Source organism: Vidua macroura, chromosome 5 (assembly GCF_024509145.1).
Source record: "Vidua macroura isolate BioBank_ID:100142 chromosome 5, ASM2450914v1, whole genome shotgun sequence".
In the NCBI taxonomy this organism is placed as follows: domain Eukaryota; kingdom Metazoa; phylum Chordata; class Aves; order Passeriformes; family Viduidae; genus Vidua; species Vidua macroura.
Window position 1 is genome coordinate 60331392 of NC_071575.1, and position 24691 is coordinate 60356082.

The 24691-nt window shown below is 38.7% G+C and overlaps 1 protein-coding gene across 4 annotated transcripts in view; it reads left to right on the forward strand.

Annotated features, from left to right (window-relative positions):
- Positions 1 to 24691, forward strand: part of SRPK2 (SRSF protein kinase 2) — a 127026-nt gene that overhangs the window by 26210 nt on the left and 76125 nt on the right. Inside the window, exon 1 of one of the 4 annotated variants that reach the window (XM_053977834.1) lies at positions 14903 to 14967. The exons of the other annotated variants lie outside the window; for them this stretch is intronic. Coding sequence (XP_053833809.1) covers positions 14927 to 14967 — 41 coding nt within the window. The 5' untranslated portion in view covers positions 14903 to 14926. Of the gene's footprint in view, positions 1 to 14902; positions 14968 to 24691 lie in introns of those variants that run through there. 4 annotated transcript variants of the gene reach the window in all.

Consider the following 24691-nt stretch of genomic DNA (forward strand, 5'->3'; position numbering starts at 1 on the left):
CATCCAAACCATAGCCTTCTTTCCCTATTTATACCCTATAGAAGGAAAGTGATTTAGTGTTATTAATTTACAAAGATGGGTGATAAGTGATATTTTAATCCCACGTTAAATGACAGTAGAAGTCGGTAACCAAATGGGTGAAGATTATATGAATTCATACAACTATCTGAATCTGTACATTAAAAGTGGGACTCACTTGTTCTCGTGTGGCTGTCTTCAGTGTAGGCATCCACATTCTATCTGGTTACACAGACTTCTTTATTGCTGGTGGGGAGATGCTGGCACCTGGGGAGATTCAGCCTATTTGGGATTAGATTAACCAAGTAATGAGTTGAACTCTCAACACAGGCAATTTCCCTGCCTATGGTAAAAGGAGCTTGGTAACTCAGATGAAGACACTAGTAGGCAGAATTTGTTTAATCTGTCTAAAAGTTAGTGGCTGAGAACTGTCATTGTGCCTATTCAGTCAGTGGAACGAGTAGAATTGTAGGAAAGCCATTTTTTCCCCTCTTAAAAATAATGCTGATATCCTCAATGATCTTGACAGTATGCTAGGGGTTTATAAACACCTGCAAATACTGGGTTTAGTAGGGTTTACAACTGTTCCAGCTAGATTTTTAAGAGGACTGTTGGACATAGACAAGCTTAACATAAAATAATTTAATTTACACTTCTCTGGACGTGGCCTTTTCTATATCTAGTTCCCTTATGTGCTTTCTCAAGCATTTTAACAGAGGGATGAAATAATCTTAATAATTATCCTAGAGGGATAAAATCTGAATATTTTATCACTTTCAATCATTTTTTCTAATGATATTTCTAAGTAAAAATAAACCAAGGCAATGTTATTTTTTATCTTTTTATTCTCATTGGAGGAATGGTTTGCTGACTCACTTTGATGGGAAGTTTTTCCAACTTCAACGTAACAATTTGTGGGTGTTGCATAAAAAAAAAAAAAAATCAAGCTCTTTTTCCTAGTGTTCTATATAATAAGCATGAAGAATAACCAATCAAAACTCTGAAGAAAATCCAGTTTTTAAATGTATGTTTTACTTCTTGTTTCCATGATGTTATTATACTGCCTTATTCACAACACTGAATTTCCAATGTAAAAAAATAGATGCTGCAGGTTCTCTAAATACACTTTGTACTCTCTTAAAGTCAGGTTAAATTGTACTCAAGATACCACATTTTCCAGTGTATCGAAATGTCCAAGACATGGTTTTAAATATAAGGTGATGGGTGCAACTTGCAGATCTGCCGTTTCCTCAGCTGCTCTTGCAGTTGCTTGTTTGAGTAGAAGCAGCAGTGCAGCCCTGGGGGGAGAGTAGTAATGACCTTACTGTTATGTCCTTTTGGGTGGAAAGCAAGTGTTATTTTCCAGTGCATATTCTGTGGTATCCTTGTAGACACTGCATAGAAAAGCACACATTTAAGAATACACATACACACTTTAAGAAAAGTCTTCCTTAAAATATTCGAGGTGCTCATTGTCCTTCTCCCTAACAACCTCACACCAGCTCACTTGAACACATTTGCCGCATTTAGTGTTTTCCCATGCAAGTTTTAGTCCTCATTTTTTTCAGTTTGGTTTTCTTCCTACACTCTCCTGAGCTTTCTCACCCTTTTTTGTCTACTGTCTTCAGCTGTCTATTTTTGCCTTGGCAACATACCTTTTCTCTGTCAATGTTCCTTCTCTTTCTTCCAGAAATTTTGCTGTATTTTTCTATTGCTTCATTTTTTTCTGCTCTCAGTGATTTCCGCCCATTTTCCCAACATTCTTTGTACTCTTTTTAATTTCTTTTCCTTCATGTAGTTACTAATTAACATTTGAAGTTATATTGGTGATTCTCATAACTTAGGAAAATCACATTTAGAATCAATTTGTTACATGGTCTCTTCTTGTGATGCTTATTCATAGTTTCTCATTATCGGTGTTAAATACCAGGAGCAAATAAAGATTGTATAAATGTAGTCACATTCCATGTTTCCCAAAGGTAGGGTGAAGTGGTAGGTGCACTTAAAATATATATATAATCTTTAAAGTGTATTTCCTTCCTTGTATGGGAGCCAAGATGATCATTGATGAGGTTTGTCTGGGCTAGACTTGCCAGTCCTGTTGAAACATGATTAATCTGATTTTCAAGTATGTATGTTCTGTGACTGTAAACTTAGATACTTTAGGGATTGGTGAATAGGATAGTGAAACTGGAAGAGAATTCAGATAGTACAACTTTCCATGCTCTTTCATCAAGTTTTTTATTTTATTCAACAAGGTTTTCAGTTTGTTCGCCTGTGTTTATATAAAGGGAAATGCTCTAAGGTTGTACCCTTGCTCTGAGTCCTCAGCAAAATCTAAAATAGTAGGTAGAGTGTTATCTGCCAATCTGTCTTCCCATTTTCTTTTTCCTTTTGATGTCTTTGTGATTATCTGCATTGGTCAGTTTCAAAAACAGTTTCTTTTAGTTCAGTAGGGTTTTATTTTTATGAAAGACGTAACTGACACTGTTGGCTGCCTGTACAGCATTGTGTATTGTTTAAATGTTGCTCTAACAACTGCCAAACCTAGGATTGTGTTGTTAAAAACCTGTCTTGCCAGCAGTGAAGTCTCTGCCTCATGGGTGTGGGGAAAGACCGGCACGTGTAGAAGTCCTGAGTTGCTGGTTTGAAGATGCCGTCGGCTGGGTTCGGGCACGTGGCAGTGGTGCCATGTGCTGGGTCAGTCACGGCAGCCCCCAGCGCTGGGACAAGGGGTGCAGGGAGGAGAAGGCTGGGGACAGGCTGGCTGATGTCCTGCACTGCAGCAGCATCGCTCGATCAAATCTGCGCCATGTCATCCAGGAGAAGGTGGGAGGTACCAGAGGGCCGTAACATCACCGCACGTTAGCAGAGCGGAGGGTGATTTCTCGCCACCTACATCCCGTGTCTTCACTACAGAAGAAACTATTTGTAGACAGCTTTTAGGCAAGACAATAGCAAGTTTCTCATGTGATCGCTGAATAAGTGATGGGGAAGTCAGATGGAGAAGAGGAGAGGGTGTGAAAAGAAAAGAAGTAGAGCTAAAAAAAACCCTTGAAAGTCTTAATGTTTAAGAGGTAGTTTTGAGGCCAGCCAAGAACACTTGTAATTTTACATCAGCAATGGCTGATTATGATACAATGTAGATGAGATATTAATGAACAACAGGAAAAAAAGGCAAGCAGCACAGATCTAAATAGCTTTACTAATTGTAGGTTCAGATCTCATCAGATCTGGACAAACCTCCGTTTTATGTAAATACCTCCCTTATTGGGGTTGCTTTCAACTCTCTTCTTTCTTATAAAAATATTTTGCCCTTAGTAGCCAGAATTTTATTCTGATCAGATTTTAAAAAACGTCTTCTTCCTTTTCTCATGTCTTGCAGCAAAAATTTATAGATATTTCTCTGGATTCCACTTCATTTATTGTTGTTGCATATGTATAATGTTTGTTTTTTTCTTTAAATCATCCAATTTCTTTGAAGAACAGAGCAAAAACAAAGCAAGGGGATATTTCGACATGTATTTGCATGCATGTTGTATATTTTATCTATACAATTAAAAATATTCCTAATAGAAGTCCTTCAGGACTAGAAGGCTTTCATAGCATTCCCTTACCTGGAAACACCTTATATTTTCTCTTTCCTTTTTTTGTGAACATAGTATGTCCTTTTCAATATTTCCAATTACAGATACTCAGTACATATATGTATTATGTGGTAATTACATTCAGACTTCACAAAGACAGGCATCTGAAGAATTAAAGGTATTTCCGTTCCTTACAAAATGGGAAGTGTCAGCTGGCTGAGTGCCAAGTTATCCATGTTGGGTTTTTGTTTAAGAAAATACTTTCTGTGTTACTGCTATGTCCATTGCACTAGGGAGAAGCCCAGTAGAAAAATCCCCAGTATTTTCATGTTGCTATGTCCAGAGCACTGGCAATTAAAGAGTGAAAATGGTATATGTGAGAAAAACACTTGAAATATAATTAGATGGTCCCTCCTTTTGTGGGCACTGCATGCGTATTTAAAATTTGTCATCGTTACAATTTTATCTTGTTACAATTTTATCTCCACTAATAATTCTGAAATTTAATTTTTCTGTGTTACAGCTTTACTGATGATACTGTTTCCAAAATATTAAACTTGATCAAGATGTAATTTAAGATCAGATCTGTTTATTTAACTAAAAAATCTAATGTAATAAAATGATGCTGTGTTAACGAGAATCAATTGCCTTTGTTCCCAGGTGTGATCATTGCAGCTTTATCTGTTACTGGGGGTGTGTGTTACAGTAGACAGAGATTTCCTTCCGTGCAGTGGCTCGGGGTTTTCTTGCTGTCGGTGGTGATGGCAGCAGGAAGGCACATCCACATGCAAGAGGCAGGGATGGTTGCAGTCAGCACACGTGCATCTCCAGTGGCTGGAAAGTTAAGTTTCTTCTGCCAGTTGTATCTTTATCTCAGAGATGGCAAAGGTGTGTGCAGGTGCCGCAGATCCAAAGCCTTTTCCTTGCAGTAATTGATGTTGGTCTGACAGGCTCGAGCAGGATTTCAGAGTTTGCACTGGCCCTTCAGTTGTCTTTTCAACAAGAAACAAGCTGCAAAGAGCATACTTGAAGGATAGCTGACTGCTCAGATAAAGAATTTCAAGGTTTCTTTGATATTGGGAAGGTTGCTGTGAGCCAAATCCTTCCTATTTCATTCAAGGGTGACTGGTTTGAGCCTGTACTGTTGAGTGGACATGGTCAGGCTTATTTACACCGGAGTTGTTCTGTGTCCAAATGTAGGAACTAGAGGTAAAGCCAGGTGTATATGGTGTTATTTGGTGAGTGTGGCATGGTACAGCTGGCATCAATATCTTGGTTTTGGCACTTTTAATGGCTGCTGAGGATGCTCCTCTTGCTCTTATACCTTCATGCAAAACACTTTTTGTTTCCCTATTCTGCCCCTTGTCTCTATTATAAACAATATGGAACATTTTATATGAAGTGTGACAGAGACTTAGACTTTGGGTGAGCTGATCACTGTGTGGGCCCATATCCCAGTGGGGCACAAATCACTGCTAAAGTGGAAAGATTTTTGACTTGCTTTGTGCTTGGATGATGTGCTTTTTTGATGGACCTTTTTCTGAGAAGTGCTTGTACTCTTAGGAGTCCAGGAAAAGGTAAAACAAGTCCTTCTCATGTCCTAGAGGAACAGGGCTGAGAATGTCTTTGCATGTGAAAATTCAAAGAATATAAGACCCTGATGATCTGCTGGATAAGAAATGTCAAAAACCTTGCAAGAATATTTGGAAAAATCAGTTGTGTAGATACTGTGATAATAATCACAATATAAAAACATACTGAAAAGCATACAGCAAATGTGCTAAATACCTCAATTTAAAAGTATTTCTACTGTAAGGATTTCGATCTGTAAATTTTGTAAGGAAAAGTAAAGATATAAGGCTTTTTAGAACAGTGAATGATTCTGGAAAATAAGAAATTCTAACCTGAAGTTTAAGGTTATGACATGTATTCAATAACTGTGACCTCATTTAATCCTTTTGGGTAAATCATGTAGCTTCATCTCCTAGGAGAGGAAGGAATCAGTGTGTGCAAGATTTTATGAGTCACTGCTTTAGTCTTTATAAGGTAACATACGCTTGACTCAGTTTGGATGAATAGAAACCTGTTTTTCCTTTAAAACTGGAATTGTCATTCTTCTACATTAGAGCAATTTATTTTTTTTTCTTGAATTTTGTAAAAAAATAAAAACACATAATAACAAATGATAGAAAAATAATAGTAGTTGAAAATTTGAACAGCACTTAAGACATTTAGGCAAATTATAGACTTGAAAGAAAATGCTATAATCAGAAGAATCCTAACACAGTAATAATTGTACTCTAGAATATAAAGGGAATAAGGTAGAAGTATTTTGGATTAGAAATCAGAAATCATTCACTCTGTCCATTGAGTTAAGATAGTGAAGATGGTAGAAATTATGTAGTTTGAGGGTGTCTAACACCCATTATTTTGCTGGAACTTGAATTTCTTTTCAGCATCAGCAGAAAAGCTGTCTGAGTGCTCAGCAAACCACTTGCCTCTAGACAAGGTTTGGAAAATACAGCAAATGACTTAACTGTGTTTTATCTAACAGAGTAATAAGTTTTTAATTCACTCTGTCTCTAGCTACCTTGTGTCCAACTATTTCCATATGTTTTTTTGTCTAGTAATAGGAAGCAATTGGCAGCTGATTTTAAAAGGACAAAGGATATGCTTTAACATACTTAAGAGTATTTTGGGTTCTGTTGTTTGTTCTTGTTCCCCTAAAATTAATAAACTTGTAAGAATAAGCTTTCTGTTTTCTGGCAGCTCTAGGAAATGTTCTAAACTCTGCCCCTGTCCCCCCCCCACAAAGAGAACTGTTCTCATGAACTGTAAATACTTACAAATAATGAAGTTCAATGCATCAATAATTAGGAAATAACAAGCACAGATTTATTTGGGGTGAATAGTGCTTTCTGTGGTGTGCTTCCTGGTATTTAATCTGACAAGTAGTTACACAGAATGAAGAATTTTTTTTTTTTCTTTGCAGAATGGCTTGTTGTAAAAGCACAGATTTTCAAAGAAACTTCGGTCGGAGTTGTTTATTGCCCAGAGATGGTAGGAGGGAGGGAAGAGCAGTGTGGTGCTGGGCATACATCTGGTACAGCAAATGCTGCCAGACCCAGCAGAACTATAAGAATGAAGAATTCCTCTTCCTGTCACCTTTGTGTTTCAGTAAGCACTTTATTAGGGAATGTTACAGTCTGGCAATAGATCAAATGACAGATTATGTCCACCAGGTTTAGTTATGTGGATGACTAAAAGAAATTCAAATTAATAGTTATGTTTAACTAGTTATAAACATAGGTAATTCTGCTTCCCTGTGTTCATAATGGACCATTTTTGAGTAATTGTAGCATATAGTAATGCTTTTTTCCTTAAATATCTAATGCTTCCTCAAATTTATCTACAAACTTCCTTCAAAATTATGAATATATAATCTGCATTAAAAATTATTCAGAGGTGTAACTTACATCAATTATGTATATTTATATATTTGGAAACTAATTATTTAAACAAGTAAAAGGCAAATTAATCTGTGCATATTGGGTTATTTTTTCCTTTTTGGAGAAGCAGAAACAAGCTTGACTGTATGGTGAATGTTCTCAAGCTTGTTTTCACTCTTGTGATCTGCAGTGTGTGCTTCCTTCCTACCTCATTGCACTCCTTTCTGTAGCCCGTGTTTTTGTGTCCTCCTCATGGTGAAGATTCAGTGAAATGAAATTGTAAAATGATAGTACTGTTGCTGGTGTTGCTATTTTTCTTGAATGAAATACCATTGTTCTGTAAGTTTTCAACAAATAGTCTTCCATTTTCTTCTGCAAAAACAAGGCAACAACTGCCATTTAAGGTATGTACTGTCTTTCAGAGCAGCTTTGGCCTCTATTTCTGTAGGATGTCTATCTTTAAGAATTAGGGTAAACTTAACTTTTGGGTACTAAATGGGACTAGCAGCCATTTTGAAGGAAGACATGTTTTCCTCAGAATATTTTGTGAAAGTATTATTTTTCAACCACAGCTCAAACATGGAAAACAGTTTAGAAGGACAACAGTGAATATGAATACTATGAATATATTCTTTAAAACTACCTGAGCATATGGTTCCAGTAGTTTTAAGTGTATCAGAAATGTAAAAGGTAGTGGCTCTGAGATCACTAGAAGATCAGATGCAACATATAGTTTCTCAAAAACCCCAAAAGAGTCAGTACTATTAACATGAAGTCCATTGAATGTACCTGTAGGTACTGAGTAAATCCATCTTCCCCTTTATGCAAGAGAAAATGAAAGACTAAAAAAAAAATTCTATAATTTTTTTCCTGTCATTAGGTCTTGACTCCCAGATATTGTCTGCCAAGCTGAGCATGAGTGGGACCCAGTCGTAGTTGAACTTGTGCAGTGTACAGAAAAAAACTTCCCTTTGTATCTGTTATCTGGTCCCTAGAACTTGTGTGTGGGACAAGGAAATGTTTTTTTCAAAACATGCTTTGCATTCAGAGCAGTAACTAAAACGCGACTCTTACAAAAATGTTTAAAATGTAAAGTGCATTTCAATATTATTGACTTTTTCCAGTATGTGTCTTTAGGAAAGGAGAGAGCTTGCTTTATCATTTGGAAGTAAAGTTTCTTAAAATGGTGATTTTAATATTACAAGTATGGCATAACCTTAAAAGTTCTAATTTCCTCATGCTCTGAGCAGAAATATTTAACATATTTAAGAGTGCCACCGTGTCCACCCAACATCCACTTGGGTCACCTGGCCAGCGATGACACGGCTGGTGGCAGGGGACACTCTCCTGTGTTCCGACGGAACTGGGAGAGCGGCTCAGGGCCAAGCGCCTATGCAGTTGACCCTGGTGGGAGGAGAGGCTGGCGACCTCCGCGGAAGGAAACAGGCTGACTCTCTTCTGGGGCAAAGCCCAAGGTTTTTTGTGAACCTCAGGGGAGCAACCAGGCGAGACCCCCGAGGGCCAGGGTGCAACAGTTTATAAACCGGGGAGGAGACAAGGGAGGGAATCACCCACGATCAGTGAGGGATTTTTAGGGGAGTGGAAAGCGGGGAGATAGCTGGATGCAATCCCCAGTGGGGGAAGGCAGGCAGGAGGGATCCCTGGCTCTTGCCCAATCACTCGATGCCCTTGGTAGAAGGTTCTAGATAGGTAGGATGGGGAGTCGAGTAATGGACAAGACACCAGGGAGGGGATAGGGAAATGAATCAGCAGTTTTCTGCTGACTGACTCTAGGGGAGAAGGAGGAGATCAACATATAAGGAAAGGGGCTGTTAAGGGTAAAACCATTGGGGAAAATAGGGATACAGGAGCAAACCATTACCAAAATAACATAAGCTACAAAACCACAATACAACAGAAGAGGAATTATACTAAGAATATTAATGTAATTTCCTCAAGAGGAGATTGCAAACAGCTAGTTTTTCTGTCACTTATTCTTCAGTGAGGCAGTTGCTGGCTTGTGTATCAGTATTGAGGTGAATGTTATGCATGAGAGTCCTGAAGAAGTCCATAAAAACTTAGTAAAAGCTCACTTCAAAAGCGTAGTAACATCTGGAAGATGACTTTATTTTAGGGCAGTTATACTCTTTATGCTTCAATACTATCCCATTTAGTATTCATATGCTTATCAAATTTAGGCTTTGCTCTGTGTTTGTGCCATTTTGAAACCTATTTTAATCACATGGCCTGTGATTCTAGCAGTCTTTTAGAACTATTTATTTTAAAAGTACATGATCTAAAACATATGAACCAGTGAACCTCTCAAGTTGTGTGCAAAGCTGTCTCATTTTGTCTGGGGTCCAGTGCCTCATAAGAAGAATTTAAATTTATTGCCTTTTGTACTGTTAGCATGTCACTTTAGCATGTACAACAATTATCCAAAGCTCAAAACAGATCTATCCATGTAAAATCACATTACTGATACCAAAGTTCCTACTGTACTTCATGACTTCAAGGCTGAAAAATTACTTAGAGCAGTCAGTTTGATTAATTTGATTTAATAGTTTCAGATCTGTCTTCATAGGTTCATTTGGGAAGCAGGACTATTTCTTTTAACAGTAACACTGAAAGTAGCCAACTTGCAGCAGGATGAGGGTTTTGTAGGTAAATTGTAAGATCCAAGCAGCTGTAGCTGTGATGTAAGGATGGAAAATTCAGTGGAGAATACACTAGGATGGATATTGATAAGGAAGTATATGTTTAAAGACAGTGTAGAAGAAAGGCTAAAAGCACCTCAAGCTTGTGTCCAAACATATACACCACACAGAAAATGGAAGAAAAGCACTAAACCTGCTAGTTTATGATCTGATTAGACTAACAAAATGTGTGGACAAGCCTACCTATTAATCAAAAATGAAGTATATTTTTCTTGCATCTATTTAGTATAATATTTATTTTTAAAAGGATGTATGGAAACTTGTATGGCAGGGTTTACATTGCAAAAAATTGAAAGTACTTCTGTTTAGATGCTACTTTGTCTCTTTGCTCCCAAAAGGCACCGGAGTGGTGGGAGGAAGAAGCTGTATTAGTTGAGTTCTGCAATACTGAATCTCTGCCCTGGATAAATTTAATACATGCACTGTCAGTAAGATATTTTATTCTTGACTGATGAACATGTTGTAGACCATTGAGATAATCTGTTTGCGGTAGACATGATTAAATTTTTAGTGAAACAGTGACTTCTGTCAGTTGACTTTGAAATCGTGGTGACTCTGATATCTACCCATATGTCACAGGGAACAGTTTGTGCAGTGCCATATACCTTGTCCACACTTTTCCATCTGTGCTTAAACAGCAGCTAGGATTTTTTATTTTCTTTTATTGTGGAGAGCTCTTGTGTGTTTTTTTTTTTTTTTTTTAATTGATAGAACAAATAAACAAAACTCCAGACTAATTCTGCTCCTCTCTTCTTTTTTCCAGATTATGTATATATCCCTGAGAGATCCCTAGTTCCCACATCAATTTTTTTTTTTCTTCTTTCACACTGCTGAAATAACAGACTTTCTCTTCTTCATCCTGTGTGGAGAGTTTCTTCCCTTATAATTTCTGAGCTGGGTTGTTCTAGATTTGGTATGGAAACTTCAGGTTGCTTGGAGCTTTTAGTATGATGCTCTCCAACAAATCCCCTGTGAGTTTAGAGACTGCCAGCCTCTCTTTCTAGGACTCTCTTCTCCATTTTTCCAAGCCTCTGGTCTTTTTATTTTTTGGCATAGCAAATGCCTTCTTGCTTTAACTTCATGTGATGCCTTTTTCTCTAGTCTAACAATTTCCACTTGAATGCATAAGAGGAGGCAAACATCTAGGCTAAAAAAAAAAAAAACAAACATTATGGTTAGTTTCGGCTTTGCTTTGGTTTGAAAAAGTAACAATCATGATGATTAGGAAGCCATTTTGGGCAGTGTAGAGCCTTTCTGGTTTTTGTTTTCATTCAATCACAGCTTGAATAGTATGGCTTTAGAGACTTAGTGTATCTGCTTCTCTCAGGCATTGGCTGAGAGCCAGTTGTCTGCCACTTGATCTGTACACAGTGCAAAATTACTCAAACTAGGCTGATGAAGTGCATGGAATGACTGAGGAGTTGGTGACAACGATACTACCTCATACCTGAATTTACTGTTATTTTGTAGCTGAAAAAATTTACTGCATTAACTGCTGCTTTGCAGTTAATGTGCAAGCTCTAATTTTCATTCATCTTCAACTTTTATTCAGTCAGTGTTATGATCTGTTCTGATTGTAGTTCTACGTAGAGTGCTGTCTTTTTGGTGGCCTCAGAAATTAGGACAACCCAAAACTCTTCAGTCAAAATGTAAATGCTTGCTCACTAAGCAGAGATTCACTGCACCTCTGGGTGCTGATCAGTATAGTTATTGAATCTTCTCATTAAACCCATTAAAAGTGTGGTTCCTTGAATCTGTAAGCAGTGTAGGTCCTGAACAGCCCAGCATTTGCCTTTGTGGCACTGTACTTGAGGTAAACTGAAAGTGGAAGTGTTAGTTGTGTGTTAGGTTGGAGGGTCTTGAAACAAGAAACCTCCAGGAAGAGCTGTTCAATTGTTAAACTTTCCTTTTCCCTCTCTTTTCTTTTTCTGTTACTTTGAGTTTAACAAATACTGCTGTAATTTGCATTCTTCTGGACGCAAAGGCTGGTAGAGTGGTGCTATGGTGACTGCAGTTTGAAGGGATTTTTCTGTTGTTATTTGGACTTGGGATGCAATTTCTAAGTTCTAATAAATTCTGTAAATGATCCCAGAATTATGGATATGTAATTTATAAATAATCAAAACAAGCAAATGAGAACATTGCTGTTTCTGCAGCCATTATTCTCTTATGGCCTACAGGCATTAGTGTAAACCTCATGTGTCTTATTTTGGTGATATTCCCATGATCAGTTTTGTATGAGGAGTGATAGTGATGGTATCAGCCTGAGTTTGCTGGTGCTGTATGGATGTGTAAAGGTACAGATTTGTTTTTAAAAATGAACAAAAGGGCTCCACTTTCAAAAATCTCAGGTAGCAGAGACAGAAGATTGGTAAATCCCAATTAAGAAAGTATTTCAAATTGACAGAAGACAAACAGGAAAGTAAAATCCCAAAACCTTGTAATGAAAGTGTTATCTAATTGTGGAGTAGAATGCTCATTAGAACATTAGAGGTTTTTTTTTTTTCCTATGAGGTCTCATTTTATTTAAATTCTTCTTGCAGCTATATTAAATAAGTCTTTGTTGTCACTTGGTTACTAAATGTAAAATTAAATTTTGTGCTTTAATACCATCATAGAGAAATGTCTGTGCATCTTGTAGAGAATCCAGGGGCTCAGAGTTTGCAGTGAAGTAACTTATATCTTGGATTTGTTTTTAACATCATGTAGTGTACTGTTAGCAATAAAGTCTTAGTATAATAATCTCTAGACATCCATTGCAAACATAGGCTTACTTATGGAATAAATAATTTGAACACTTTGTTCCAAACTCTGTGAATTTTGTTTTACTATAAAATCCTGCCTTGTTAATATCTGTTTATGTAATCAATTTTCATTTTTAAGCATCTTCGGAAGGAATTAAACATTTGTTGGACTTTGAAGTTGGGGACCATATTTATAGTCAGTCAAGGATCTGTGGCAGGGAAATAAACTTTAGTTCATCCCTGCATTGGGTTGTGAGTCTGGGTGTGCAGAGAAGTATCCTGGCAGCTGTGACTGTAGGACCACTTGCTGCCTGGGACGGACAATGGTAAAAGAAGTTTTTTATGGTACTTGCAGTCATGTAGTGGAGCCAGTTGTGAACATACTGACATTTCACAGACATGTTTGTAAAGATCTGAGAAGCATCTACTTTGGATGTGAGAACTGAGATACTTCCAGGAGGTTCCTCTGATCAGTATGTTTTGGGAAGAACAAGTGGCATATGCCTAAAAAGGTGATGATCACTTGCTAGCTTGCAAGCCTTCCTACCAGAGCATGAGAGTGATAAACTCATTCAGATAGTAATAGTATTTTGTAAAATATGTAGTTGAAAAAAAAATGTAACAAATCTAGTTACCCAGCTTTTCTTCTTCTGTTTTCAGAAATTTATGTGGCTTTGTACCTGAGATATGTATGAAGAGAGGAAGAAAAGTCAGGTTGAAGGTCTTCCATTGTGGAATGGTTAATCCCAAACAGTTCAGGTTTACTGTGGCTGTTAACAAGTGGCCATAGTGTTGCTCAGGTCTTACCAGTATTACCATAGGTGGCACTACGGTCTCTGGCGACGATATGGTCTTAGAATGAGGCTCACATCCCTGACTTTGTTCTTTCGGTTTTCTTGGGTCACAAACCTTGACTCCAGAGCACCTGGTGAATTCACTTTTCAGCAGTCTCTGTTCTGCTTCGACAGGATCTTGTGAAGTGAGTGGCAGGGTGCATCTCCCCTTGGTGACAGCACGCTGGGTGTCTGTGCCGGGGTGTTGTGCCAGCATTTTGGGAACGAGGTACCAGCCCAGGCCTTACAAGTGCTGGACTGGTGATCACAGAATCACAGAATGTGCTGAGGTGGAAGGAACCCACCGGGATCGTGAAGCCCAACTCCCAGCCCTGCACAGCACCATTCCCAAGTCACCCCACGTGCCCGAGAGCGTTGTCCAAGCGTTTATTGAACTCTGTCGGGCTGGCGCTGTGACCACTGCCCTGGGGAGCCTGTTCCAGTGCCCAACCACCCTCTGGATGAATTACTAGATGCTTAAAAAAAAAAAAAAAAAAAAGGAAAATGAAACATTACTTTTCAAAGTATTTGGGGACATTAGAGGCAGACCGCTAAAAACCAAAATCCAGGTGTGCCTAGCGTTTTCCACGTCTGGTTTCTCACCCGTGTGTGAACGTAGTGATTTGATACCTCGTTTTTTTGTGACAAAAATGATTCAAAGAGCCATATTTTTCAGGGCTTTTGATCTGGAGGCTTTCGCGGGTGTGCAGTACCTCTTAGCAAGGTACCCGGGAAGACGATCCATGCCGGGAATCCTTTGTTTCGGCGTTTTTCCCCTCGGCGGGCACTCCCCGCGTCCCCCCCGCCGGCGGCGGCGGTGGCGCGGCCCCCGCGATGCCCCCGCGGGCTCGGGCGCGGAGCGGCGCCCCCCGCTCGGCGATGGTTCCGCCCGCCGTGCGCGGTCATGTGCGCGGGCCCGGCCCTCCGAGCGCGGCTGGGCGGCCTCGCACAGCGCCGCGTCCCGGGCCTCCGGCGGACAAAAGGGCGCAGGGAAGCGAGACCTCCGGAAGGCGAGGGCAGGCGGTGTCGGTGGTGAACGTTTTCTGATTTTTCCAGAAATCAAGCAGAAGACTGAGCTGCTGATGTCAGTTAACTCTGAGAAGTCGTCCTCTCCAGAAAGGTACGGCCGCATCCCCGTCCGCATGAACGCGGGGCTTCTCCCTCTGCCTCCGCGGGGCTGCTGGCATTGTCCGCGTGCTGCATGCTGGATCTCGCACCGTGCCCACCCAGCCTGCCCTTCTGGTCGAGCTTTGTGCGTTTTGGCCGAGGGTTCCGGGTGCCAGGCTGTGCCCCGGAGCCCGGCGGGCTGCAGCATGCGGATCTCGGCGGGGCTGGCTGGTGCAGACCCCGCGCCCGCGCCTGTCACGCGAGCGGCATCGCACCGACCCCGCCGTTCTGCCGCGCTCCCCGCGCCCCTGCCCCTTCACATCGGTAGCAAATAGAACTTGGCGAAGCGTTTCGTGCCCTGTTATGTGGAAAAGGGAGTGTCCTTTGGAAAGTAGCTCAGGAATCGCAAATCCCCCTATTAGTCACATTCTGTAAGATAGATGTGATCCCTGTTCAAGTCTGTGCTAGGAAATGGAGCAGTCGCTGCATGCAGTAATGGTTCATGCCTGCAGGTAAGGACAAAATGACTCAGAAGTGTTTTTAAAGCAATTATTTTATCTGTCAATCAGATTAGTGCTATTTCAAGTAGCTGTTTCATTTTTAGGGAAATACTTAAAGGTACTAAATGTACATTTAAGTCTTCTGGCGTGAAATAGCCTCCTGGTGATTATTTTGTTGATTTTAAATAAACCAGCCCTGCTCACTTCTGTTTTGCTTGCAGCTGCATTTTAGGGCATTTTTGGTTTTGAAACTGCTTCAGTCTAGAGAAACATAATACCATTTCTCCTTCATTATTTACAGTAAACATTTTTGCTATATGCAAAAGACCTTCTGAATGTTCTATTTCACCATTTTAATATTGGACATTGGCAAAAAAATACTATTAATTTTAAGCTCTCAAACTGTGTTAGGCTGCAATGATGATCTGAAGTTTATTTTATTGAATGGCTCAGCATAGAGAGACAAGATAAGGCACTGAATGCTATCTTAAGGAAACAGGCTAAAAGACATCTTTCAAAATGAACGAGTGCTGTGTGGTGGTTTGGAAAACCAAAATGAACAATTTAATTTGATTTATAAGTATATTTATGTATGATATGTAGAAGCAAACTGCATTGCCTTTCACCATCTGTGGTTATAACAAAATACCAGCAATAAGAGGTACAGAAAATGGTGGGGGGGAATGGGATGTTAAGTCACCTTTCCAAAATGGAGAAACATAAGAAGAGCTTTGACAGAAATTTTAGTATTTACTTGTTCAAAATTAAGAATGAGGAGAGAAAATGCAAGTGTTTATTTGTTAACCTTTATCCCACTCTTATGCCTAAAATTTTTAAATACAAGACTCATAAAATGGTGGTGGTAACAGGGATGATGATGGAGTGAAAATAGTAAAGGAAACAGGTGTTAACTTGATTTTTGGAAAGACTTACGTTGGCATTGCTGTGTGGGAATTTGGCATATAATATAGATATTTATTTTATCAAAATGAATGTTATGCAGACCCCGACATCTGATCAGTCTGGTTTTGAGCAGAACATGTTCCTGGTTGAACTAATGGTAGTCCTAGATGAAGAGGTCCTTTTAAAGGCTCATAACACAGTTAGAAAAAGATGGATTTGTCTGAGATTCATTTGAATGTCATTCATTAAAAAGTAAGATTTTTTTTTAACAGCATGATGTTTTATCACGCAATAAAGATTGAAATGTGGCTGTTGTATATGCACACAGATTTGTTTTGACGATTTAAATATATGGTACTGTTCACCTGGAGATTGGTTTGACATATCAGCTGCATGGTCAGTTATAAATGAAAACATCTTTATTTCATAGGATTTTTTTTTTTTTAAAAACCACATTCTTTTCACCTACCTAAAAATAGACTGAATTTTTTGCAAGCTGTTATGAAACAGTGCTGTCTATCCTATTAGCTGCCAGTTCTTTTCAAGGCTCTTTGAAAATGAATATATAAGATTTTAAAAAAAGAAATAATTATAATATTGAGTGTCTGAACTGTTAAACTGGCCTAATCTGCTCTGTAGAAGAATTGCAATGTGTATTTATGCCATTCAGACATGAGAATATGCCTGTTCTTGAAAAACACAGAAAAGGAATTAATTCTTGCATGTTTATTTATTGCTGGTCTTTAGGCTTGCTCCTAGTGGTTGGACTTGTTGTGAAGCTTGAGTTCTCTGTGTGGGAATGCTGTGTGGAAGATCTGAAAGAGTCCATGGCTTGTTTCTTGTTTTCCACGCTAGCAGAGGCTGCTAGACAGCGCTTGCATAGCCAGAGGGGAGGGGAGAGGAGGTGCTCTGTGCATTTACAGAGACTGATGAAATGGGAATAGAGAAGGAATGAGAGAGAAGCCCATTACTTGCCTCCTTCTTTGGCTGCTCTTTGTTTTTACAAGACAGTTTAGTGTTTGTAGGTTTTCCTGCTCATTTGGCAAGTTCAACATGCTGTCACATCTTACTGATGAGAAGAAAGCTGGGATATAATGGATGGTTTGGCTGTTATGGAGGCTCAGCATTTTAGAAATCCTGCAGTGTTCTCTTAGGATAGTTGCTTGTTATGAATTAAAGAACCTTTTAGGAGACATTAGCAAGAAAGTTGAACCTTTTTGTTGAGGAACCTCTGAGATGTTTAAAGACATTGGCAGCCTTGAAAAGTAAATTAATACAAACCTGAGACATTTTTCATAGATTCATCCTTCCTTTCCACTTATCTTCTCCCTAGAAAAACTGAAGTTGCAGAATTTAGGTGATGAGATTAGGATACCTGTGTTTTGGCATGCTATGGGATATTTCATTAGCAGAAACAATCAGGCAGAGTCTCTATGTCCTAAACTTCCAAGTAGTTAATACTGGCCTGGGCCAAAGTCCTGGTTCCTTGTTGATAAGGTAACCCAGGTAACTGCGGATGGAGGGTGCACATGGGCTGGGTGGTGGATCAGGTAACCCACTGTGGCTCCTGTTGCTGAATTGATTTGTTTGCATGCCTGAGCCTGAAGGAGACCATGGATATGTTTTCCTACAGTGTGCTTACAATGTGACACTCACCTGGTTTCATTATCTAATGAGTAGTAATTAAACTACCACGTACCTCCATATTCTTTTTGTTTCCCTGGGGGCTGCATGAGGTTAATGCTCCAAGTCTTGCAAATGTCCTGAGGAAGCAGGTAGCAGCGCCCAGATGGAGGAGGGATGGTCCTTTAGGAGCCCTCCAGGAAAGTAAAAATACTTTTCAGTTCTGATATATGAGTTATGCACTCTTCTCATCTACAGTATAGTGAATGCTTTGAGCTGCACAGATTTCCCCCCCCCCCCCCCCCCCCCGCTCCCTTTTAGGGGTGTGGAACTCTTGGCAAGTTTCTGTTTCTTTTTGAGAAAAGTTAATTTTTTCACCTGGATGACTTGATACTCTTAAGACTTCAAACCTAATGTATATAGTACTTTTATTTTTTTCACATTTTAGGACAAAGAACTTGTTATTTCTTCAGCTCTGATTTTGAATTCTAAATTATGTCAGCAATCCATTTTTACCATGGAGCATTTTCTCATAAAGGTTATTAGCAAGGCTGATCAGTCTGAAGTGTTTGACCTCTTTTTCCCTCTTTCTAGAAATGCTGCATATGCATATTTCTTTGAAATGAGTTTCTGCTTCAGTGTTTTTTGAAAAAATTAATAGCAGCCAATCATGAACAGCCTTAAAGTAGGTAGCTGGTAGGTATATAGTTAAATTATCATCATTTTGGGGGGTTTAATAAATAACAGTAAAGGGAAGATATGTGCAAATAACAGGTTTGTGTTAATCTGTGTAGAAGTATTTGGTGTCAGGTGGTGCAGGCAAGTTTTAAGGAATAATAGTGGTTTTGGTTTGGCTTTTTGTTGGGTTTTTTTGAGCCTTGGGGTATGTATACTCCTCTATCTTTATAATTTATCTTTGCAGAGCAAATTAATGTATTTCTCACTGGTTTTACATAGTTTCTTCATCAGGTCATGCCAAGGAGACATTCAGGGATAAAGTAAAGGAGGAAGAAACCTGAAGTAATGAGAAGGAAGGAAGGAGAAAGATGGAGGCTGAGTACTGTCTGCTTCCTTTTCTGAGAGACCTAATGCTAGTTGTTAGAGGAGGCATTGTGAAACAAGTTACGATGTTGAAAGATTCCTTCAGGTTTTGGAACATCAGTGAATTTTTTTATTCTGTTTTTGTGTGTGTATATTTCTTTTTTTAATTTGGTTGTGGTTGTACTACTTTTAAGGTAGTGTAAGGAAGTGTAACTTGTAATAAATATAGAAGTAATGTTTAAAAGTAGAACCATCAGCTAACAACATGATGTATAAGCTGATATTGCTGTGTGTCAGATAAATGGTTTGGAATAATTTTTAGATAATAGGGCATTGTAAGATAATGACTCCATTATTTATGTAACTAACTCTGAAAAAAAAAAATAGTTGTCAGAATGAAACTATTTCATCAGGTCCAGTAACTTTTAAACACATTTTCAAAACAGTGTATTTTCTTTAACTCTCTTTCTGCTTTTTTTCTAGTGTTTCTTTTTTATAGGATAAAAGAAATTTTGTACATCTTCTGTTTCAGGACAGTTCAAATCTAGTTTTGGTGGTCATACAACTATAACTTTTCTGATTTGTTTTAATATATGGTAAGAGTGACCAATATATATTTCGCCCCTCTTTTTTTTTCCCAAAATTACAAGCTCATTCTATTTGTTGTATTTTATCTCAGAAGTAGAAAGAAAATCATCGTTTAGTGTGAGCCCTAAGCTGTTTGTCCAGGGAAACACTTTATTTCACCACCAACTCTGTTGGGTAACAGTGTACCTGTATAGCTCTCTTAGACTAGATGCTTAATTTTAGATTACCAGTTGTGGATGAAAATAAATCCTGTGTTTTGTGTGGTTTTCATATTAAAGGTTCCACAGTCTCACTTGTTTTAGCATGTGAGGCTTTTAAGTGAAATATGAAAGGGATGTGGAGGAAAGGAATGTTGCAACATACCATTGTCCTTGTGTAGGAAAAAAATGGAAATAGCTTATACAGAAGCAGCCACTTGTGGAGCATGTTGAGGTGATATTTTTAGGGGACACAGTACTCTTTTTTTTTTTTTTTTTTTTGAGCTGGCAGTGCCTCTATCACTTTATCAGTAGGCTTTGAAAAGATTAAGAATTTTAAGTGTATTTTGGTTTCCAGGTATAGACTCAGTTTATTTCTATAATTAAATTTTCTGCTCGGTTTATTCTGTCTGGAATTTCTGCTATAGGTAAAAAAATTACAAGTTGAATACGTCATTTGTATCCCTGCTACTCAGATGGCCTGTGCACTACTTTTTTTCTTTTTTTTTTAATGATTAGCAACTTTTCGTCATGCAGGTATTTGTGACATATTTATTACAGGGAAATTTCTAATATGCTTTCTGAAAACTCAGATCTCAGATTTTGTCAGTTCCTGTTGGAACTAAAATGAGAGAATTTTGTGGAAGGGAGAGATGGAAAGTTCTGGGGCGTTGTATGAGGTTTTCCTGTACAAGAACTATTCACTGGAAACTAACTCAAGCAGTCCAGTGGTGGTTTGAACACAGCTATTTAAAGGCTAAAACAAAACGTATGTAAAAGATTGGAAAACCATGACTTGCACAATATACTTTCTAAGGTATTCCAGTTCCATCCCAGGGTAAAATGTCTGGGAATAAAATGATGGGTCATTTTAAGCAAAGCCTTTTGTATTACAATTGAGTCTGTTTCATGACTTGAAACATTTTGCCTAATCATTGTCTTGGTTATGCCTTTGCTAAAATGTCCACTCCAGCCCCTAGGTGGATGGTAAAGGAATGTTGCCTGATAGATTGCATAAAAGGATGTGTACCTGTGCCCAAAGTTTGCTTTTCTGTTGTTGCTGTAGTGTATTACAGGATAAACTAATCTGTGTTTTTCTGTGTCTTCATATTATATGCATATTCATATTACATACTTACAAATCAATAATAAAATGTTTACACATTCATGTAATTCAGTGATTTTACTTTGTTGTGATACATATATTTTCACTGATCCAGTATTGATATAGTTACTGAGGGATGCTAGGAACATATTAAGCAAATGCATGCAAATTTAAGCATTCCATTTTGTTGCATATTTTGTGTTATAATTATATTATCAGGAAATTGTGCCATCTCTCAGGTTTTGACCTTATGTGAATCCTAACATACAGTTTGGAGGATATCTAAACTTTCCAGTGGACTGAAAAATACCTTTTCTGTCCAAAGGATGTTGTGACCAGAAGGTGTTTATTCATTCTTTCTTCAGCAATTTTACACACCTGAACCAGTATCTGCCTTAGGTACTTCTGTATTTTCTTCAAAACTCACCTTTAGTCTTGGGTGATCTCTGACAAAATCTAAACAGTCACTGTTACCTTAAAAACAGATCTTATCTAGGCTGTCTGCCAAACTCATGCTGATATTTGTGACTAGATGGACAGTGAACTGTGATTTCCTTTTTTTCTGCTTCATTCTCTTTCTCTCTTTTTAGTCTTTAAAGCTTCAATTGCCAAAGAAATGTGTGCAGCTCCAAGCTCTGCCTGTGTTCTTCACCAAATATATCTACAGAGTTTTTATTGTCTGGTTATGGTTTTAGGTCAGTCAGGCTGGTTGATTGCTTCTTTTTCCTGACTGGACAGTGTTCAAAACCAGAACCACATCTCATGTAGATGTTTTGTTTGTATGAAATTTTGACCATTGTGTTTAATAAAGGCACTTTAAATAACCTCTCTGTATTAATAAAAGTGTCCTAATTTTGTCTTGATATCTGCTAATATAACAAATAGCCATAAATTGGCGATACCTGCATTTACTAAAAAACTGTATTTTCTTCTCTTGAGAGAACTTGTGAAATATTTGTATTCTAGTGTTGGGCTGGTTAATCTTCAAGACTTCTTTTCCTCGAACTTTGCGCAGTCTAATTCCATGGAAAGGAGGATTTCTTGAACCTGCTTCTTATTTGGTAAAATGTCATCGGGGTAACATGAAACCTTTTAAGAATTCAGTGCCTTGTTTTCATGAAGCAACTTCTTATGCCCTGAACCTACTGGGATGGTCACAGCCTTTCTGAGAAGGCAAGGGCTCATCCTTACTTCTGTTGCTCAGTACTGCTGTGTATGGCAATAGTGTGTGTCTTTCCTGGGGGCAGAGAAGATCATATAATTGCAGCAGAAACTCCTATTAAACTACATTTGTCCTGCATTGTCAAAGCTTAACTTTTACTAGTTCTGGCAGAATCTGGGAGTATTATTTTTGTCATTAATACTACTATAAAGAGACAGCATTGTTTTCTCTTGCAACTGCTGTGTCAGAAAATATCCAGCAATTTTTTTTTTGTGGAGTTGGAAAAGTGGTTTGAAATTTCTGAGGGTTTCAGTGGACAGCTCTTCTGTTATTCTGTATCCACTATCAGGACTTACAGATTCTCATTATTGTCTTCAGCAGCTGCAGCCTCTGTCCACAGAAGCATTCAGTTCCTGCTATGCCCACATACCAGACACTATCCACCTCTGTTTATTTCATGCCATGAACTAGAATGGAAGATGTTTGGAGTTAGCTCTGCTCTTTATGAATCCTTCTATAAAAGGATTACCTTACCCTTAGGAGACCACGTGTGGTGGTTTCTTCTGAGTGGTGCTTTATCATTGCCAGTATGACAGTGTAAAGCCTTTCTGACAGCTCCTGTTTCATATGTGACAAGAATCAGGAATTTCCACTGCTGTTTGGTGTCTAAGCTATGAGAAGTGCCAGCTTCCAAGAGGACTAATACAGCTTTGGACCAAGACTTCCCTAAGGTATGGAAAATATCATCAACCATAGTGATTCTGAAGCACACTTTTATCAATTAAAACCTTTCATTCTGTTATAAATAAGAGTACAAAGAGTCTTCATGGACTTACAAATCTCACTTGGCTCCTTTCCAGGTAATTAATATTTCAGAGTATTAGTCTAGAAAGCCAAATAAAGAGAGATACAGCCATCCTCAGAATGCTTATGTTCCACAACAGAAGTAAAAGAATGAACTTACAAAGACATTATTGGTGATCAAGGAAAAACTCTTCCTCTTCTCTCAAGAACTCTTGATATTTGTGAATGGATTACTGATGCAATCAATTAGCTTAGACCCTATTCCTTGGGTACCCCAACTGCAGTATTCTGCCAGTGAATACATGGGTTTTTTTGTGTAGACCATTAATACTTAAAAGTGGTGTTGTTCTTTATGGAAATGTCTTCACAGGTTTCTTCAAGGCAATCTTATTGAATATGTTCCTGGAGTTTAATTTATATGTACTTTGTTTCACCTGTATGTCTGCTTTATTTATGTTATTTTTCTGTTAAATGAATCCTGGCTTGGAAAGAAAACATATAGGAAAGAACTGGTCAAGATTCTTTTCAAATGTGTTTAGCACATAGGAATTTCAAGGGCTATTAAAAGAACCAGGAGTCATCCAGTTGAAGCAGGACAGTGTCCGAGAATGCCAATACATTTTTTTTACTATCATTTAAATACTCAGTGCTTTAAAAAATGCCTTAACAAAACTGCTTGGAGTGTGTTCCAATGGATGCCAGGACAGCTTAAACAGTCTGCGACTAAAAGTCTTAAAGACTACCCCAAACTCAAATCTAAGGTAGATTAGATGCTTCACCTTCAAAGTGTTACTGATAGCTTTGCTAAGAAACTTGTTAAAGGTATGTGTCCTTCTAGCCATGCCAGTTGTTAGAGGTAGCCAAACATGGAGGGCTCTGTGTCCCAGGGCTCTGTAGCTGAAGAGGTGAGTGCAGGACTGCTGTGTCCCCAGGGCCAGGCAGTGAGGAGCGTGGGTTCCCCAGAGGTGTGTTTGCATGCACACGCTCACGTGCAGAAAATGCATCCACAGCTGGCTGTGCAGGGCAGCAGAGACACAAACCAGGGCTCTTATTGGCACCCACATAAACACACACAGAGCATTGGGGCAAGAACTGCGTGGACAGCCTCGTTCTTTTCCTCTTTTCCAGCTCCTCACAGTGGAAGTCCACTGGTGGAATTTTCACAGAAACTCACACACAAAGCTCTGTGTGCTCTCCCAGCCAGTTTTAAATGCTCTAAGTAGTTTCTAGCCCCTAAATGCATGAGCCCTCAAGGTTCATGTTCTCACTTCAGTTGCTGACACTTGGGCCTTAATTACTTGCTGGCCAGTCTGACTTGAAATTGGCTTAAGTTCACACATATACACTCAAAATAGCAAGTGCATCCACAAAGAAGACAGGTATATAGGGTTTAATGACAATATAGGCTGGACTGTCATGATCAAGGGCAGGGTTTAGTCAGACAAGTGCATGGACCAGAAGCTCATTTGTACTAGACCTGCCTCATTTATCCTTTTTCCTTGCTATTTTCCCTTATTTCTCCCTTACCGACTTTTATATCGGTCTTCCTCCATGCCTAATACCTTCCTCTGAACATTTCATAGCATCTTGTTTATTCTCACAGTACTGTGATAAGTTTTACACAATTCCAAAATGTTCTTTCTCCCTGCATTCCCTAATAAGTCCCATACCCTCTAAGGCAATAACCTTTAGTTTTCAAGGTATTTTTTGGGAAAAGTTTTGACTCATCTTGGTAAGTTTCACACTGGGGGAATACAGTTGTAGGAGTAGCTGACTCACATGCTCCATTTTTGCTGTTGAGGATGTTAGGGTTGACCTGTTGTTTTGCTTCTGATCCTTGCTGGATCTGTTTCTATTATGGTTAGCTTTCAATCAGATAACCTAACACTGGTCTCGCAGGGACCTAGTAGCACCTGTCAAAACTGGATCTAGGTCTGTTTGCATTTTTGGCCGTCTGATATGGACACCCAAGAGATTGAAACTAGCTGAGGATATGAAATGCACAAGTGCTTTGCTACTACTTTTCTGTCTTCTGGAGATTTGATATTATAGAGCTTTGTCTACTGCATAACTCCTATTTAGTTTTTAGACCTATGTTTCTGGAAAGGAAGAGTGATGTATAGTCTTACCATGTGTTAGATGCATTCTCTGTGCTTCAGATGTACACTGCTGGATGTGTCAGGCTCATCCATCTAATGAAGGCAAAGCTCAAACATGACCAAAACCAAGCAATGCTCCTTACTCTGCTGAACTGGAATCTGTGCTTGTTGCAAAATCCATTTGAGGTAACATAGGGATGCATAATAATGGTAA